At 47.9% G+C, this 19,935-nt stretch overlaps 1 protein-coding gene across 1 annotated transcript; it reads right to left on the bottom strand.

Annotated features, from left to right (window-relative positions):
- Positions 1–13,035: 13,035 nt before the first annotated feature.
- On the bottom strand, positions 13,036–14,763 carry LOC124663508 (adenylate-forming reductase 06235-like). Its single transcript, XM_047201203.1, has one exon. The coding sequence runs from the start codon at positions 14,761–14,763 to the stop codon at positions 13,036–13,038; it is 1,728 nt and encodes a 575-aa protein (XP_047057159.1).
- Positions 14,764–19,935: the final 5,172 nt, after the last annotated feature.

Here is a 19,935-nt window from a genome sequence, read left to right as displayed (position 1 = left end):
TCACACGCCACCGGCCGTCCTTCTTTTCTACAGGAACGATACTGGAGATCCATTCAGCATACCTGCATGGCCTGATGAACCCGGCGGCCAACATCTTCTCGATCTCTTTCTTGACCTCTTCCAGGATTTCGGCCTTCATCTGACGTGCTCGTTGTTGGAACGGCCGAAATCCTTTCTTAAGGGGGAGCCGATGTTCAATGATGCTCCTGTCTAGCCCAGGCATCTCTGTGTAGTCCCATGCAAAGCAATCTAGGTATTCTTTCAATAGAGCAATCATTTGACTCCTGAGATGTGGATCTAACTTCTTGCTGATAAAAGTTGGTCGCGGCTTATCCCCGGGGCCGATGTCGACTTCCTCTAGCTCATCAGCCGAGGTGAACCCATACCCTAGCTTTCCATAACCTGTGAGGTCGACGCCAAATACTGGAAGAGCCGGTGGTGCGGATAATACGGTCCGATCGCTGGAATCGGCCTCCATTTTGATCATCACCAGGATCTTGTGGCAGTGTCGGGGCCGATCGCGTGGACCAGCTCCCTCTTCATCCTTGCTATGAGAGCAGCTGCCCTCATCACTACCCTTACCAGGGCGGTACCCAAGTTCTACCATGTTGATGCTGATGCCATGGGAGCGGGTTCTGTGGAAAGAGCCGATGAGGTCGGCTTCGAGGACTGCCTTGATCTCGTCATGCTTCTTCTTGAGCTCGTCAGTCAGATCCTCGTACTTGACCGGAGTGCTTTCCGCCATCTCGGATGTAGATGGCGATGCGGTGGATGTCGAAGATTGTCCCACCGGGCGTGCCAGAATGTGTTGCGGTCGAAACCCACCGGCGGGCAGCGACCGGCAACACCGTAGAGCCGGGAACAACTAGGGCTGCGGGCCGGCCCCGGTCCCTCGGAGCGACGGCCCGCAAAGCCTCCCGGTCACACGTCCGATGCTATCGCAAGGGCGTGCCACCTGACCTATACCTGGTCGGGAAGGTGTTGGATGATGCCTCGCTTAGTTTCCTGCATGGCATACACGTAAACGTTAAATACGAGCCTCGATCGGCTCTCGAGTTATCCCGTGAATCGGCTCAAAGAGCCGATCCACCCATGATTCGTACAAGGTGTCCGAATATATGGTGGTCCTGCTTGATCAAGATAAAGCTAATGCGATCTACGACGATTTAGGGTTTTCACCGCATAATCGGATCATCCTACTCACGATTGGGCCTCGCGCTCGCGTACGGTGTCCGTAAGCCGATCCTAGATAGGGCCTAAAAACCAACACGAGGTTGATCCCCGGAACATCCTGTCTAGGGCTAGCAAACTACACCCTACACGCCGCTGGATCCTCCAACCCTTTGTAAGGCCTAACTATTGCGGATATTAAACTAATCTTTGCAGAACAAGGAGCAACCGTAACGGATCGGATCTACTAAACTATGATCAAGCGGGGTGTACGGGTTGCACTACGACAGCATATGATACGAAGAACAATGCTAACCCTAACACATCTAAGATAACTACGTTGCTCGCCATCAAAAAGGCTTCAGCACGAGCAACGCATGAACAGCGTAGGTAGGCTTGTGCTGCCTAGATCGCAAGATGCGATCTAGGCAGCATGGTGCTTACCGGAGAAACCCTCGAGACGAAGGAGTTGGCGATGCGCCGAGATTTGTTTGTGTTGAACCCCTTCCAGTATTAAGTTGCAAAACAACAGACAATTGCAGTAAGTATGGTGCGTAATGTAATCAATAACTACATCCTCGGACATAGCATCAATGTTTTATCCCTAGTGGCAACAGCACATCCACAACCTTAGAACTTTCTGTCACTGTGTCCTGCATTTAATGGAGGCATGAACCCACTATCGAGCATAAATACTCCCTCTTGGAGTTAAGAGCAAAAACTTGGCCAGAGCCTCTACTAATAACGGAGAGCATGCAAGATCATAAACAACACATAGGTAATAGATTGATAATCAACATAACATAGTATTCTCTATGCATGGATTCGGACAAACACAACATATAGAATTACAGATAGATGATCTTGATCATGTTAGGCAGCTCACAAGATCCGACAATGAAGCACATGAGGAGAAGACAACCATCTAGCTACTGCTATGGACCCATAGTCCAGGGGTGAACTACTCACTCATCACTCCGGAGGCGACCATGGCGGTGAAGAGTCCTCCGGGAGATGATTCCCCTCTCCGGTAGGGTGCCGGAGGTGATCTCCAGAATCCCCCGAGATGGGATTGGCGGCGGCGGCGTCTCTGGAAGGTTTTCCGTATCGTGGCTCTCGGTACTGGGGGTTTCGCGACGAAGACTATTTGTAGGCGGAAGGGTAGGTAAAGGGGCGTCACGAGGGGCCCACACAGCAGGCCGGCGCGGCCCAGGCCCAGGCCGCGCCGCCCTGGTGTGTCGCCACCTCGTGGCCCCACTTCGACTCTCCCTCGGACTTCTGGAAGCTTCATGGCAAAATAGGACCCTGGGCGTTGATTTCGTCCAATTCCGAGAATATTTCCTTACTAGGATTTCTGAAACCAAAAACAAGTAGAAACAAGAATCGGCTCTTCGGCATCTCGTTAATAGGTTAGTGCCGGAAAATGCATAAATACGACATATAATGTGTATAAAACATGTAGATATCATCAATAATGTGGCATGGAACATAAGAAATTATCGATACATCGGAGACGTATCATTTACCACCATGCATAAAAGTATATGTATTTGCTCTCCTAGCATGTGTCACATTGCGATCAAACTACCAAGGACGCCCAAGTAGCAATCCACACACCTCCAATGGCAACACATCGCACTCTATCTCATCAACATAGTCATCAACTGTAAATGGCACACGCACTTTGTGAGTAATCTTAAGCATACCACAACTATTCAACCACTCAAGACGCTTAGGTTCAGGAAGACGCCATGTAGACAACCCCAATGCTGCCACCATCGCCTTGCTAATGCCATTAGTACAACTACCACCATCAATCATCAACTTGCAAACCTTGCCCTTGATAATGCACTGAGTCTGAAACAAACTCCACCGCTGACCCTTGTCAATTGTCTTGCAAGTATCATCTTGTACCTTCTTGAGTTGCATATTCAGCCCGCTCAATGGTACACCCTCCTCAATAGTCACAGTAGTGCTCTTGGTATCAGAGCCAGGTTTCCTCTCCTCAGTGACTGTCGGTACTGGAACAACCTCCTCCACGGTAGTGTTAGAGCACACCACCTCCTTTGTAGGAGACGGAATAGACATAGCCATAGCTTCCTTGGAACATAGCTGCGACCTCGTGCCAACCTCAACCATCGGTGACACAACCCGAAGTGGCTGTTTGAGGGTCTTCACATGCATTGTAGGCTTGTTATCAAACACAAAACACACACGCAAGAATTCTCGAAAATCAAACCAAGTTGCAGCCATAATGCCCTTCACACGCATCTCCTTGTTCCACCAATTGTGTATCTCTTCATCCACACGACGAACAACAAGTGCCAACCGTGTAGAACCATCCAAGAACTCATAAATACCACACCTTTGCAAACCCAGGTGTATATGACTTTCCCACAACTCATAATCCAAAACTGATGCATAATGATGAAGTTTCCACTTGACCTTATCCTCAACAAATGACACATCGGCTAATATATCAAAAAAATCATTGAAAACATCTCCAGACCTTTTGCCGGAAACACACCGCTTCCCATGAAAATCACCAGGAAATGACAGCACCCCGGAAGAATGCGGAATTGTATGTCCGGACGATTGTGCTGAACGAAAAATAACATCATCAGTAGCAGCCTGCCGGGCCCAGTGCCCGGTCTGACCGGCCTACACGCCGGCAGGTCCGGTCCAGTGGCCGGTTTGACCGGCATGGTCACCGGCTGGTTGGCCCGGAGCCTCAGTATCATTCCCGGTTGGCATCAGCCCGGGGCCCGGTCTAGGCCGGCTGGGTCCAGTCTGGAGCCTGGTTGACCGGCTAGAGAACCGGCCCGGCCGGTCCTGGGTCCGGTCGGCCGACCCTGGTGCCGGAGCGCGTCGCGAATCTGCCTCTTCTTCCCGATTCCAGCCTCGATTTTTCGCGATTTTGACCTCCAAAACAACCATGGATGACCTGCAAACCGCACCACAACAACTCCAAACTTCCTCCAACAAACCTCCTTTGACCGAGAGCCAAACTCCTCCGATCTAGAACCAATCTTCTCCGATGCAAACCGATCCGAAGGGATCGATCAACAAAACCTCGCCGTGAGCAACCCAGAGCTCTGATACCACATGATAAGGGGGATCCCAGCAGATCCACCTAGATTGATGCCCGATCTTTCACAGCGAGAACACGGGGTAGTAAATCCTCCCAACAACACGATGAACGCAGCCTGGAGAAGAGGGAACGAATCCAGCAAGCAACAGATCGACGAACGATACGCCTCAAACCTCGAGCTAGACAATCCTTGATGAACACAAGAACCTTAGCGGATATAATAGATAAACGGCAGCGCCATACCCCCGGAGGGATGATACACGTGAACACACGCAATGGGGTAAACCCTAATCTTTAGCCTAAACTTGTCTATCCCTAACCCTAGCCGCCCCACCTCCTTATATGAGGGGGAGGTGGCCGGCCAGCCCTTGCTGGGCTGGGGCGCCCCACTATGGGCCTAACCTGGTTTGGTTTGGACAGACCCAAAACCAAACACAACACTAATTTAATCCTAATTGGCCCACCACATGACCTGGCTACATTATTTTCTAACATAGAATGAATGACACAACCTTAGACTTAATTATTACATAGCGTAGGTCGTCCTAGCGTGTCACTCCTGAATCCTCGATGGCGTACCACCTAGTTTGGTGGAGTCCTGAAATTGGCCTCCACATAGGCCTCCATGCCCATATCAAATCGAGTAGGATATGGCGCTAGAGTTGAGCGGGTCTAGTAGTTATACACACGCGCGGCGGCAGCGATGACCGTGACGGCAAGGCGACCGTGGTCGCCATCACGAGCATGGGAGCGAGCACAAGTAAGTGAGAGAGGGAGCGAGAGGGCCCCATGGTCAATATTTTTTTAATAAAGACCATATGTATGCAACTCTTCGTAGCCTTTGGAGGTCTCAATTTATTTTTTCAAAAGAAAACTAACTAACAATGCAAGTGGCACGGATAGGGGACAACCCGCTAGGACCAAACATGATTAGCGGGATTTTAGCAAGAGGGCTATGTGGGTCCTGTGGGGCCATTGATTGCCACGTAGATGCATAATACAAGTTACAGAGGACCTATGGGTTACTGACGTGCGACCTTTTTCCGACCTATAGGTTGCAGACGAGATTACCGAGACATGAATTTGCCCAACGCAAATTGGAATACCGCCGACGTAATAGCTGAGTTTTGCTGGCAGGCTCGGAGGGGAACTGTTGACTGCCAAAACCCACCGGCGGGCAGCGGCCTTGTCAACACCGTAGAGCCGGGAAGAGCCTAGAGCTGCGGCTGGCTGAGACCCCTCCGAGCGACGGCCCGCAATGCTCTTCTGGTCACACGCAGCGATGCGAAGTGCAAGGGCGTGCCACCTGACCTATACCTGTCGGGAAGGTGATGGGGATGCCTCGCTTAGTTTCCCGCAGGGCATACATGTAAACATTAAATACGAGCCTCGATCGGCTCTCAGGTTATCTCCGTGAATCGGCTCAAAGAGCCGATCCACCCATGATTCGTACGGGGTGCACGAATACTTGGTGGTCCTGCTTGATCAAGATAAAGCTAATGAGATCTACGACGATTTAGGGTTTTCACCGCATAATCGGATCATCCTACTCCAGAGTTGGGCCTCGCGGCCACGCACGGTGCTCGTAAGCCGATCCTAAACAAGGCCTAAAAACCAACATGAAGCCGATCCTCGGAACATCCTGTTTAGGACTTGCGAACGCCACCCTACGTGCCACCGGATCCTCCCCCTTTGTAAGGCCTAACTATTGCAGATATTAAACTAATCCTTGCGGAACAAGGAGCAATCGTAACGGATCAGATCTACTAAATAATGATCAAGCGGGTGCCGCCCCCACACCCGAGATAGGTGTGAGGGCGGCTAGATATGCAAGGGTTGCACTACGTAAGCATGCTTAAACGAAGAACAATGCTAACCCTAACACATCTATGATAACTACGTTGCTCGCCATCAAAAGCGCTTCAGTACGAGCAACGCATGAACAACGTGGGGCTTGTGCTGCCTAGATCGCAAGATGCGATCTAGGCAGCATGTCGCTTACCTGATAGAAACCCTCGAGACGAAGGAGTTGGCGATGCGCCGAGATTGGTTTGTTTTGGGTTGAACGTGAGTTTTTGTTTATTCCATAAACCCTAGGTACATATTTATAGTCCAGGGGACTTTCTAATGTGGGAATATCCCCACCGTACACGAGACAAACTCTAACCTTTAATCCATAATGCAATCTACTATAAAAAGATACACGGGTAAACTAGCCCAAATTCTCCATATAAGGCCGCTTCGTAAATCTTCCACGTGTAATCTTCCAAGCCCATCTCTCTCGCGGCCCACCTCCTGATTTGACCAAAATCTGGTGATAACACATGCCCCCTGGTTTTGGCAATGATAATTCCAAAACCACTCGCTTTTCCTTCGAAGGGTCATGTCGTGGCGAGAGCAGAGCCGTTACGAGCATCCGTCATCATTATGCCCTGTCTTCTCGCCTTCTCTACAAATTCTGACAGCTTTGGCGTCGATTCCTTGGAAGCTGTAATGGCATTAAACCTTCACCAGATTTCTCATTATTTAACCGTGCCGACTGGTTAGCTCTCTTTATCCTCTATTCCATCCCAGCCGTCGGCACCAAAAAACCCTCTCCTCCTGTAGCAATGTCTTCCTCTTCCTCTTCCTTCTCAAACCTCTTCCCCCAATCTTCGCCGAAGAAGAAGAACGAGGACAGCCTTCACCCCGCAGTGAATCCCTTCTCCTCCGACAAGGAGGAGAAAGAAGGAGAAGCAGCGAAGGCCAAGGCCTCCCCCTCCGCCAAGCTCCCGCCGAAGAAGCGCTCCCGCATGTGGGCGGACAGCGAGGATGAAGATGATGACGAAGAGGAAGAGGAGGAGGATGACTCCTCCTCCTCCATCGGGTATCCGCCGACCAAGCGCTTCCGCTCCTGGGCGGACAGCGAGGATGATGATGATGACGAGGAGGAAGAGGCTCCGGCCAAGGGCTGGGGCAGCAGCGACGAGGAGCTCCCTGGGAGTAGCGCCGACGACGTCGACGGCGGCGATGACGAGGACAGCGACGACTAGTAGTATAGGACTAGTAGTATCAGTGCACTAGGCACCAGATCCCTCTTTTGAGAGCCATCGACTCTTTCTTGTAAAGCCGCTCCTTGGAATTAATGAAATTGTTCTTTCCATTCATCCTTTAATTACTCCAATTTCATTCCTTCCGCTTGTCATGCTAAGACCGATAGCAACGCGTCGGACTTCTTTCCTTTTGAACGCCGAGGAAACCGGATTCTAATTAGCTCGTAGGCTAAGAACTTCTCAATTTTTAGGCTGCGATTGGATATCTGATCAAAATTCTTCGCAATCCCTTAGCCGACAACAACTCATCGGCTTTTTTTGAGAATCCAGTCCCTTTCCTTTTCTTGCAGCACCAGCACAGTCCAAGCCCTGTACTAGACGACGGCTTTTCCTTCCCAGTTCCTCCCTGAGACGATCATGATGCAGCCGCAGCCGAGGTGACTCTAATCGGCTCTTAAAAAACAGGTCCGTTGCCCCCGAGTCTCGGCCAAGGCACGACGGAGACGAGGATACGCAAATTAGCTGTATGGACCCGGGCTTGATCATATCTGAAGGAGCTTCTTATGTAGAGCCAGCCGATCTGCACATAAATCGGCTTCCCAAAGCAGAGAGCCTTCAAGGTGAGCTGCCCCCCAAGCTTCTTTAGTTCTTGCTGGCTAGATCGGCTCCTTCCCTTTGGTGAATCTAATGCAATCCATCCTTGACCTGATCCGCACGCCCAGGCTGCTCCTGACATTGTTCTTGAAGAGAGGATCTGAGCTTCCAAACTGCTCCATTGAGGAGTTCCTTCATAAAAAATCTCCCTTTGTGCTCCATTGACCCTCTGATCGTAACAGTTACTCCTCTTGAGTCGATGGCCATGCATCGGCTTTCATATCCTTAAGTCGATGTCTGCTGCATCGGCTGTTCCAAAAATGTTTTTTTTTATTTGGCCGATTTTTCTTAATCGGCCCCCAATGTTTCATTGCACGTATGTTCTCACATGTTTATCTGCACATGTTCATCTGATTATATGCCCCCCGAGCCGATATCTGCCAGACGACTGCAGATATCGGCTTGTATGGTTAGTCAGGGCACTGCGCTTGCACGTTGGCTTCGCAAAAATCCATGCTGACTCTCGTCTGCCGACGTGGCCACTGCTCGCAGATCGGTGCTGAACGCAAGCGGAACATGTGATGAAGGTAATTTTGGCCGATTGCCCGAATCGGCCTCCATTTCCATTTGAGCGCCGTCCGAAGGTTCCGTAGCGTTCCTTCATAATTTTTGGGGCCGATCACAAGGATCAGCCTTGCCCGATTTGCTCATTGGTTTGATCTTGCTATTCGGTTAGGCTGGATAAAACCAACCCAACCTCTGACTTGATGCGCTTGCTGTCGTCCACCTTGAGTGCACCGTAGAGTCGTGGAGCACTAAGCTCTGTCGGCAAGACGAGTACCATGTTTGTGCCGACCGATGTTTCATCATCGGCTTTCCTTTGTTTGGGGCGCCACTCCATTTTCCGTGGACGACCCTCTTCATCCAGGGTTCGCTGAACCTTTGCAGCCGCATCAGGTCGTGCCTTCCTTAACGTATGCAGGTACAACCTTTCGGCTTCCTCCGGGCCGCGCAATCGCTGAACCCTGCGCTTTTGGGAACGGCTGAGTCCGTCGGGGCACCACCTTGGCCGGTGGTACCTGTCTTCTTCTACTTCTCCCTCGTCTTCGAATCCTCCGGATCTGCCCAACGAGGTGACTCAGCGCGTTTGCTTTGTGGCGGGAGAGGCCCTAGGCGCTCGAACACGGACACGTTGGCTGCCTCCTTCTTCTTCTTGTTGCATTCCGGGCAATTGCCGATTGTGGGCAATCGGCTCATTCCCGAATCCCAGCAGTAGTACGAAGAAGGGACAGTCCCAATGTCCGGCGTTGTCATCTTGCTCCCTTGATGTTTCCGTGGCACGGCGCTCGTGCTCCTCCTCATCGCGATCCTCGCCGACGATGTCTTCTCGGCTTCTCTAGCCGGACGATCTCCTCTATCATCATAATTGGACCGTCGGCGTTGTTCATACCGACTCACATATTTGTTGAGGAGGTGATCGGAGAGAGGCCGTTGATATCTTATGTTCTTCACCTCTCCCTCTCGTGACGTAGCGCTTGCCATCATGACGGAGCCGATCGCGTGGAGCGGCCTCCTCTCGTATCCTTGCTATGAGAGCAGCTGCCCTCATCTCCATCTTTGCCAGAGTGGTTCCCAGGTCCTACCATGTTGATGCTGAACGAGGGACCTGGCTGGCAACCCTCAGGGTAGGTGACTTCCACCATGTTAACGGCGGGGAAGGGTTGGGTGTCGACCTTCATGGCGTACTGGTTGACTGCCAAAACCCACCGGCGGGCAGCGGCCTTGTCAACACCGGGCGTGCCAGAATGTGTTGACTGCCAAAACCCACCGGCGGGCAGCGGCCTTGTCAACACCGTAGAGCCGGGAAGAGCCTAGAGCTGCGGCTAGCTGAGACCCCTCCGAGCGACGGCCCGCAATGCTCTTCTGGTCACACGCGGCGTTGCGAAGTGCAAGGGCGTGCCACCTGACCTATACCTGGTCGTGAAGGTGATGGGGATGCCTCGCTTAGTTTCTGCAGGGCATACATGTAAACATTAAATACGAGCCTCGATCGGCTCTCAGAGTTATCTCGTGAATCGGCTCAAAGAGCCGATCCACCCATGATTCGTACGGGATGCACGAATACTTGGTGGTCCCGCTTGATCAAGATAAAGGTAATGAGATCTACGACGATTTAGGGTTTTCACCGCATAATCGGATCATCCTACTCCAGTGTTGGGCCTCGCGGCCACGCACGGTGCTCGTAAGCCGATCCTAAACAAGGCCTAAAAACCAACATGAAGCTGATCCTCGGAACATCCTGTTTAGGACTTGCGAACGCCACCCTACGTGCCACCGGATCCTCCCCCTTTGTAAGGCCTAACTATTGCAGATATTAAACTAATCCTTGCGAACAAGGAGCAATCGTAACGGATCAGATCTACTAAATAATGATCAAGCGGGTGCCGCCCCCACACCTGAGATAGGTGTGAGGGCGGCTAGATATGCAAGGGTTGCACTACGTAAGCATGCTTAAACGAAGAACAATGCTAACCCTAACACATCTATGATAACTACGTTGCTCGCCATCAAAAGCGCTTCAAGTACGAGCAACGCATGAACAACGTGAGCTTGTGCTGCCTAGATCGCAAGATGCGATCTAGGCAGCATGTCGCTTACCTGATAGAAACCCTCGAGACGAAGGAGTTGGCGATGCGCCGAGATTGGTTTGTTTTGGGTTGAACGTGAGTTGTTGTTTATTCCATAAACTCTAGGTACATATTTATAGTCCAGGGGACTTTCTAATGTGGGAATATCCCCACCGTACACGAGACAAACTCTAACCTTTAATCCATAATGCAATCTACTATAAAAAGATACACGGGTAAACTAGCCCAAATTCTCCATATAAGGCCGCTTCAGAAATCTTCCACGTGTAATCTTCCAAGCCCATCTCTCTCGCGGCCCACCTCCTGATTTGACCAAAATCTGGTGATAACAGGAACGTCCATCCATGTGGCACCATTAGTTTTAACATTGCCATGCGGCTAATGTCCATTGGGCCACACCCTAAATTGCCACGCACGATGCCCTAGAAAATGTATTGCATATTATAGCAGAAGTGCCAAGAGTCGGTAAAAATGTGTTTATTAATATATATAAAACAACCTTGTTGTGCTATGGTTTTTATTCACAAGGAAAAGACATGCAATCAGACGACTCATCGAAAGCCTAGCAATCAGTCGCATGCCTTGCTCGCTTTCCTTCTTCCTCCTTGCTCCTACCTCCTCCCCTACCGTTCCTCCTTCTCCACTGGTGGACCTCCTCCGGAAAGGTTGAATCCCACGGGAATAGATGACCTAAAAATTGAAGTTGATCTCGATGTAAAACTTGGGAAGATGGGGTTTTAACGGGAATGGATTCAAGGTCGCTCGACCTGACTCCAGTGCAGCTCTGGCGAGCCGAATACATTGCCGGCAATGCCAAAACAACGTGATATGGTTCGCCATGGAAAATGTACAACCGTGTATTTTTCTATGTTTGTTTTGCGATTTTTCATATGTTTATTAATTTTGTAGAAATCATGTGTGATTTTTGTAGAAAAAGCACACGCGAGATCTTGCAAGATTTTCTGGTCGCTTTGCTACAAATTTTTGTACAGAAAGCACATGAGATATTTTCTGGCCAATTGCTATTAAGTTTGTGTGATTTTTGTAGAGAAAGCACACACGAGATGTTGCAAGAACGCTCAAGCCATCACCTACTAAATTAACAATCTTGTATGCCTTTTCTCATGAAATCACGCACCAAATGTTGTAAGATTTTCTGGATGTTTGCTAAAATTTTGTGTCCCCTCGAATTTTTAGGTAATATTTCCGTGCTTTGCAAAATGCTGCAAACATATAGTTTTTGGTTGTTGTTTGTCATTTGTTTTGGAACACATCTACAGCAAAAACATTGTTGCTTATCCACTTTTTACTGGTAAACTCACAATTTTTTCTTGTACTCAATTGTGATTTTTGTTAACATTTTTTATGATTATTTTTTACAAATCGATCTGAAGCAAAAAGTCGTGTAGCCATTTTGTTTGTACCATTACTTTATAGCGTTGCGATGATTTTGTAGTAATAGTATATGTTTTTACATGTGGGTGGGTATCTTTGTTGCAATGCTCTATAAATCACCACAGTGACATATTTAGGGTAAATATCGAGAAGGTCAGGATATTTATTTTTTGTTTTCAGTGGATAATCTCAGAATTACTCGTTGATTTTTTTAAGACTAACAAAAAAATACAAAAGTGTGTTATGTTAGTTTTGGATGTGGATTGCCGATCCCATGGCGCAAAGGACGGAAAAAATTGGTTACCGGAACGGGCATCCCATACCTAATGTCACCCTGTTCGCAATATGGAAAAAAAATAAAGCGATTAGCTTCACAAGAGTAAAGTGGAACACAATTACACTATCCAAAAATATAATCTTTCTAGCATAGTCTAAAATAGCCAGCTATTTCATTTAGCCACAATATTTCATAGGCTAAGAAAGGCTATAGCCAGGCTAGTCCATTTAGCTTATTTTTTCCAAATTATCGAAAATTTCAGTCATACCTTACCAAAAAAGGAAAACTATGACTCAAACACGATTCAAGCAACAACTTATTCAACTGTTCAAGGCAAATAAGTATTCAGCTATTCTTCTCACAAGTTTTATCGAATCATATTGAACACGAATTGAGAAAACAAGAAATAAAAAGATGAGAAGAGAAATTCAGAAACCAGAGGCTTAGCGGCTAAATTAGAGACTAATTAGAGGCTAAATAGGACTATAGCCGGCTATTAACGGTTTTTCTCATTTAGCCTTTAAGTGTTATAGCTGTAGTGGTAGGTCTCCCAAAAGTTTATATAGCTGGTTATTTAAAACTTTGATTTCCGGATATAAAAGTATAACCCACCGTATAGTAATGCCCGATATGAATATGAAAGTCGATTTCAGGTGAAAATTGAAGCAAAAACAATTTTTTCACAGATTACATCAGAACAGAAACCAAACATGTATCAATCAATCATGCATGACTGAGAATCTTATATGGTGCATTGCTGCGTTCTTACAATTAATTAACACTTCACTGAACTTCCTCTAAAACAAACAGAGTGTTCCAAACTTGCCATCAAGAATCCCAGATAGGCCCAAATGCCGGGATACCGGCCTTCTTGCAGCCGCTTACGACGTCCCTGCTTCCCTCCGGGTTGCTGGTTACTATCACCGCATCCGCGTTCCATCGTCGCGCTGCGCCCACGGCTAGCTCCGAGACGTTCGGCCGCCCCATCGTAGCGGTGTCGTGCACGATCACACGCCCTGCAAGGATCTTGCTGTTCGCCACCATCGCACTCATTCCTTCGCCGTAGTTGGCATCGATCCCCTTGGCCACCCACACCAAAGACACCTCTGCGGAGCTTGGTTGCATCAGGAACGACAGGAACACGCATATGCCGGAGCCCGTGGCGACCATTGTGACTCTCCGGTACATGCTGATAAGGTAGGGCAAGCCAGCGAAGTGGACTTTGCGCACCCAGAGGTGGCTGGGCGGGTCCGAGACGAGGCCTCGGGTGAAGTCGCCGACCGCGCCGGCGAGCATGGAGTGCGTGTCCCTGTCGTCGGAGATGATGCCGAAGGCGTGCCACTCGGAGAGCGGGGAGCGGCTAATGCGTCCGAGCAGGCCGGCCTTGACACCACCCTGGAAGGTTATGATGGACGCGTGTGTGGAGGGCGCGGTGACCGTGACCGGCACGCGCCGCACGGCGAACCACGGGAGGATGGTTAAGAAGGTGATGACGGCCGTGAGCCATAGCTCCTGGCTCTTAACGAGGGAGGCGACTGTGAGACCAGAGTAGGATCTGGTCAACGAGTCGTAGCCGGCGGATAGCACGACGAAGACCCAGAGCAGCGCGAGCGCTGTCCATCCAGCGAAACGGTGCGTGCGCTCGAACACGTTGTGGTGGAGGTGGCGAACGAGCGGGAACGCGGCGAGGCACGAGAGCGCGAGGAGCGCTAGTATGGCGGACGACACGCCCACGATCTCACGGGGCGTCACGTGGCTATCCTTGAGCGCCCGCACGAGTGCGTACACCAGCCACGCCAGCGACGACACGCCGCAGCCGCTGTGGATGCCGCCGAGAGACTGGAGGATCGCCGTAACGCCTGTCTTTATGGTGACAGGCACCCATGGCCGCCCGAGGAGCGCGACAGTGAGCCAGAAGACAGCTCGCAGCACCGCCTCGGAGCGGCACATCGTGAGAGCGAGGATGTTCCCCATGGCAAAGAGGGCGGCGTGACCCTTGGCGTAAGGGAAGTGGCCGGTGGCCGCTGCAGCGAGCCCCGCCGCGTTCAGCGCGACGCAGATCATGAAGAGACGCTTGTACACGGTGAACAGGCCCTGGTCGAGCAGTATGACGCCGAGCCGGGAGTGCCCTTTCGCCGCCGCCGCCCTGACAGGCTTAGCAGACGACGAGAGAGACCTCCTGCTCCGGCTCCGCACGTTTGAAACGTCGGGTGCTGCCGTTGCCAAGGCCATCTCCTCGTCGTCGTGGATCTCGTCGGCCGCGACGGATTCATCGTCGTCCGCGTCTTCGTCATCGCTGTCATCGAGGTCGCAGAAGTGGCTGCTTGTTCCCCGGCTGAGCGCCGAACGCAAGGTCGCGGAGGAGTGTTCGCGGTTCATAGGCTGAGGGAACCAGACCCACCGGCCGCCGTTGGAGTCATTCGGCGGCTGCTCAGCAGCACCGGCGGCGTCGAGAGCGAAGGGGCTGACTTGAGAGGGCTTGATCTCAAACGCGACGCCGCGGCAGCTCGAGAACTTGATCGGGGTATGCTTTACTGCTGGCCCTTGCTTGTCCATGGCGCCGATCGGTCAGTAGCCTGTGCTCTACTCGCTTGTACAGTAATACTACTATTAGCAATGTAGAACACTTTGCATGGAGGGTTGGTTGGCAGTGTGTGGAAGATGCGCAGTTACGTTTGCGTATTTATAGCCGCACGTAGCTAGATCTATATATGCATCGATGAGCGACGACTCAGTTTCCGGAGTAGAAAAATATCAGGTCCAATTAAATGGCGGATAGAGCTAAACTTCAAAATGATGATTGGTCAAATCATTTGTCGAATAAGTCAAATCTCTGACGTTTTCAACTTTATGATTGGAGGAAGGCTGGTGTGTGCGCGATGGCGAACTCGGTGAAAACGCTGGCAAATGTGTAGTAACCATCGCGGTGAGAGTGCACAACATAAAATGCCAGTTGCCGACTACTGAAGGTCAAAGGAGTACATTGCATAGAGAGCGACTACTGAAGGTCAAAGGAGTACACATGGATGCAATAGCGCGGAAAGTGTTCTTATAATTTAATCTATCTGATAGTACTGGACATGAATATGAATATTTTGAACATGGCGATTTATGGAATCAGGTTAGGACACAGTTTCAGTATGAGGTTATACACAATGGAATACTCACTTGGTCATGTACACTAAAAAAGCCACTCAGCTGAAAACTTCCACAACCAAACTACAGTATTAATGTAGATTTAAAGATACCGCATCCAATGTGACTTTCATGTCTAACCATGCTTATTTCAACTTAAGGCTTTTATCAGCGTGAGATTTTCAATCTTCTAGGTTAATGTCACAACTTGCACTAGCGTACATCTTACGGTCAAGTTTACCATACATTACAGATTAGAAGTGTATTCTCAGTTCTCACTAGACACTGAAGAATAAACTTAACTTTGGTTCAGTGATTTATTCAGAAATCACTTTGGTATATGTTCTTCTGACCAAGAACTTGGGTCACATTATGTCGTTTTACACAACATGGTTAAAAGATAGAATTCTATGACTGGGGCATAGTGGGCGTTGCAGGTCCCTATTCTTTTATTCAGCAATCTTAGCATTGAGATTAACTCAATGTTGCACCCAGTTATACAAGCAATAAATTCTTCTTGGCTTGTTCTATTCTGAACTTCTTTAGAATCTAAAACCAGAAATGTAATTCGAATTTTAATGCTTATTAAATGTATCGATCTATCTTGATAGACCTTAATGTTTAACTTTATCTATAGAAATATTTACAAGCTTAAATAATCGTTAGTACCACCTTTAATATTCACAATATGTCATCTACATATGAGAATGTTGTTAAGCACCCACTGAAATATGTCAATCACATATAAGACCAGGAAAACGGAATTACCTCCCACTCGAATATGTCAATGACATATGAGACCAAGAAACTCACTTGGCTCCCACTCAAAATTCTTCATCTTCATATAAAGATTTAGGAAAAAACTACCTATCTCCCATTCAAATGTGTCATCTACACACAAGATTAGGAAGGTTATTTAGTTCCCACTCAATTTCTTGAAAATAGAGCTCTTCTCGATATTTTGGGTAATTCCAAAATACTTTGATCATTCATCAAATTGAGACTTCCAACTACGACTCACTAGCATCCAAAAGATTTCAAAACTAGCTTGTTGTACCAATTACTATCCTTCTTCAATATAGATGTTGAAGGAGATGCAGTTTTGACAATCTTTTATCAATTCACAAAATTTAGTAATTGCTAGTTCAAACCCTAATGGCTCAAGCACCGCTACACATTTATAGTCCACCTTTTGAATTTGTCAAAACATACTTTGGATAAATCGAGCTTTATGTATTTCTTGATGTTTCATTTCTTCCAAGGAAGATCAAATAACATCTTTATTTGATAAGATCAAGTATAAAAATACCTTGTAACCTTAAATGTAACTCAATATAGGATTTCATGACTCGTAAGTGATTACTCGAACCTAGATCTAACATTGCATCTTTATAGTTCGTAGACATGTCTTATTTCAATACAAATAAATCATGAATACTATTCCGCGAAGAGGCAGAATGTATTCTTGAATCCTACCTATTTTAGTAAAACAATAATTTTGAGATGCATGATCACAATCATCAATCTCTCCTCTACTTGAATAGTTTGGGTTTGGAACACATTTCATTGCGCCACTCGATGTTTGGAGGTAAGTTCAACAACCATAGTTTAATTAGTTTCACTTTCTTCAATCAACACCTTTGCCGAGAATATCGTTCTCAAGAAAGCACCATGTTTCGAAACATTAAATTTTACCTCTTTGGTTTTATGGAATATGTATTCATAGCTACTAAGAATACATTAGAAAGACTTATTCATCTTAATTTTGAATTATCATGTAACTCAAAATTTTCATGAATTTCAGATGGTTCCCTTATTTAAAATAAATATTCGATGTTCTTTTAAATGATAATGGTAACTGATACGTCCATTTTGCATCACTATTTTATATCATAATTTGCTGTTATTCATTGATATATTTCATATTTGGATATGATACTTATGTTATTTCATCTATTTTGCATGTTTCATGATTAATTGGGGATCGCGCACCGGAGCCAGGATTCTGCTGGAAAAAGCACCGTCAGAATGCAATATTTCGGAAGATCAACAGTTGACAGAAATTATATGAAAAATCCTATTTTTCCAGATGACGAAGGGAGCCAGAAGGGGGAGCCGAGGGGACCCGAGGTGGGCCCACCTCATAGGCCGGCGCGGCCCAAGGCCCGGCCGCGCCGCCCTGTGAGGAGGGGGCCCAAAGCCCCCTCTCGCCTCCTTTTCTTCGCGTACGTCTTCGTCCCGAAAACCTAAGCCCCAGAGGATAGTCGCGAAGAGTCACAGCCGCCTCCGCGGGGCGGAGAACACCAGAGAGAAAAGAGCTCTCCGGCAGGCTGAAATCTGCCGGGAAATTCCCTCCCGGAGGGGGAAATCGACGCCATCGTCACCGTCATCGAGCTGGACATCATCTCCATCATCATCACCATCATCATCATCATCATCATCACCGCCATCTCCACCGCTGCACCTCGTCACCGCTGTAACAATTTGGGTTTGATCTTGTTTGTTTGATAGGGGAAACTCTCCCGGTGTTGATTTCTACTTGTTATTGATGCTATTGAGTGAAACTATTGAACCAAGGTTTATGTTCAGATTGTTATTCATCATCATATCACCTCTGATCATGTTCCATATGATGTCTCGTGAGTAGTTCGTTTAGTTCTTGAGGACATGGGTGAAGTCTAAATGTTAGTAGTGAATTATGTTGGTTAGTATTCAATGTTGTGATATTTAAGTTGTGGTGTTATTCTTCTAGTGGTGTCGTGTGAACGTCGACTACACGTCACTTCACCATTTATGGGCCTAGGGAAATGCATCTTGTATTCGTTTGCTAATTGCGGGGTTGCCGGAGTGACAGAAACCTAAACCCCCGTTGGTATATCGGTGCAGGAGGGATAGCAGGATCTCAGAGTTTAAGGTTGTGGTTAGATTTATCTTAATTACTTTCTTGTAGTTGCGGATGCTTGCAAGGGGTATAATCACAAGTATGTATTAGTCCTAGGAAGGGCGGTACATTAGCATAGGTTCACCCACACAACACTTATCAAAACAATGAAGATTAATCAGCTATATGAAGCGAAAGCACTAGACTAAATTCCCGTGTGTCCTCAAGAACGTTTGGTCATCATAAGTAAACAAACCGGCTTGTCCTTTGTGCTAAAAAGGATTGGGCCACTCGCTGCAATTATTTCTCTCGCACTTTACTTACTTGTACTTTATTCATCTGCTATATCAAAACCCCCCGAATACTTGTCCGTGAGCATTTACAGTGAATCCTTCATCGAAACCGCTTGTCAACACCTTCGCTCCTCGTTGGGTTCGACACTCTTATTTATCGAAAGTACTACGATACACCCCTATACTTGTGGGTCATCAAGACTATTTTCCGGCGCCGTTGCCGGGGAGTGAAGCGCTATCGGTAAGTGGAATTTGTAAGGGAAACTTTTTACCGTACGTGCTGTTTTTATTTCACTGCCGTTGCTATAAATCATTATGGAGAGGTCTTCTCTTGAATTCCTCTTTGGGAAATCTACTACTACTGCAAGGGTAGTGGATGAGGCGCCAGGTGAGAGCGAGGTTCCATACAAAATACCTATGAAAATTATTGAACGTGTTGAGGATAACCGCTATGAAGGGGATGGAACTGTCCATCCTGGTGATCATTTACTCTTTTTACATGAATTATGCGGGTTATTCAAATGTGCAGGTATTGTTATGGATGAAGTGAGGAAGAAACTATTCTCTATATCGCTGTCTGGTAAAGCAGCGCACTGGTATAAATTGCTGAAGAATAGGGATTCTCTTAATTGGGAGGACATTGTGCCTTTATTTTATTCCAAATTCTATCCTCCAAGTGAAATTCACAAAGATCGGAACCGCATATATAATTTCTGGCCTCATGATGGAGAAAGTATTGCCCAAGCTTGGGGGAGATTGAAGTCTTTAATGCTCAAATGCCCCATTCATGAGCTTCCTGGTAATATTATTATTGATAATTTCTATGCAAGATTGTCTTTTCAAGATAAGACTTTGCTCGGATACTTCTTGTTCTCGGATCATTTACTCGCAACAAAGAAGAGTTTAAAAGGGACCTTCTTGATCGGATCCAGGAGAATACTGAAGGATGGGAGAACGACAAAGATAGAGAGTCAGGTATAAGCTTTGATTATAAATGCATTGAAGTTTTTATGGATACTGATAAATTTCGTAATATTAGTGCTACTCACTACAAGAAAAGTTCTGATAGACAACGTCTCAAAATCGTCCGCTAAGGGGTATTTTTCGTCGCCTATGGGCCTAACCCGACGATATGGGTTCTGTTGTCGAAACTGCGTCAGGCAAAGTCCTACGACGATTTTGTCGGTTCGTCGCGCTTGGGCGCCCTTCCGCCACGGAAAATCGGACCGTTGCAGAAGTGTTTCGGGAGCCCGTTGACTGGCGACGTCATGCAAGCCGACACGTGGCGGACGCCGTTAGTCGCGGTTAACGGCGTTAACCGTCGAAACCCCGTGGTAGATGGTAGGCCCACACGAGGCCTGCCACGTCCTGGCGGGCCGCGCCCATTAAGTTTGCGGGCCGGGCCAGCTGACTTAGTTT

The sequence above is a fragment of the Lolium rigidum genome, chromosome 6, assembly GCF_022539505.1.
Source record: "Lolium rigidum isolate FL_2022 chromosome 6, APGP_CSIRO_Lrig_0.1, whole genome shotgun sequence".
Taxonomy (NCBI): Eukaryota; Viridiplantae; Streptophyta; class Magnoliopsida; order Poales; family Poaceae; genus Lolium; species Lolium rigidum.
This window is presented reverse-complemented; position numbering and strand designations above follow the sequence as displayed.

Excerpts from the sequence above, each read along its gene's own strand:
- LOC124663508 (XM_047201203.1), bottom strand. The coding sequence starts at position 14,763 with ATGGACAAGCAAGGGCCAGCAGTAAAGCATACCCCGATCAAGTTCTCG.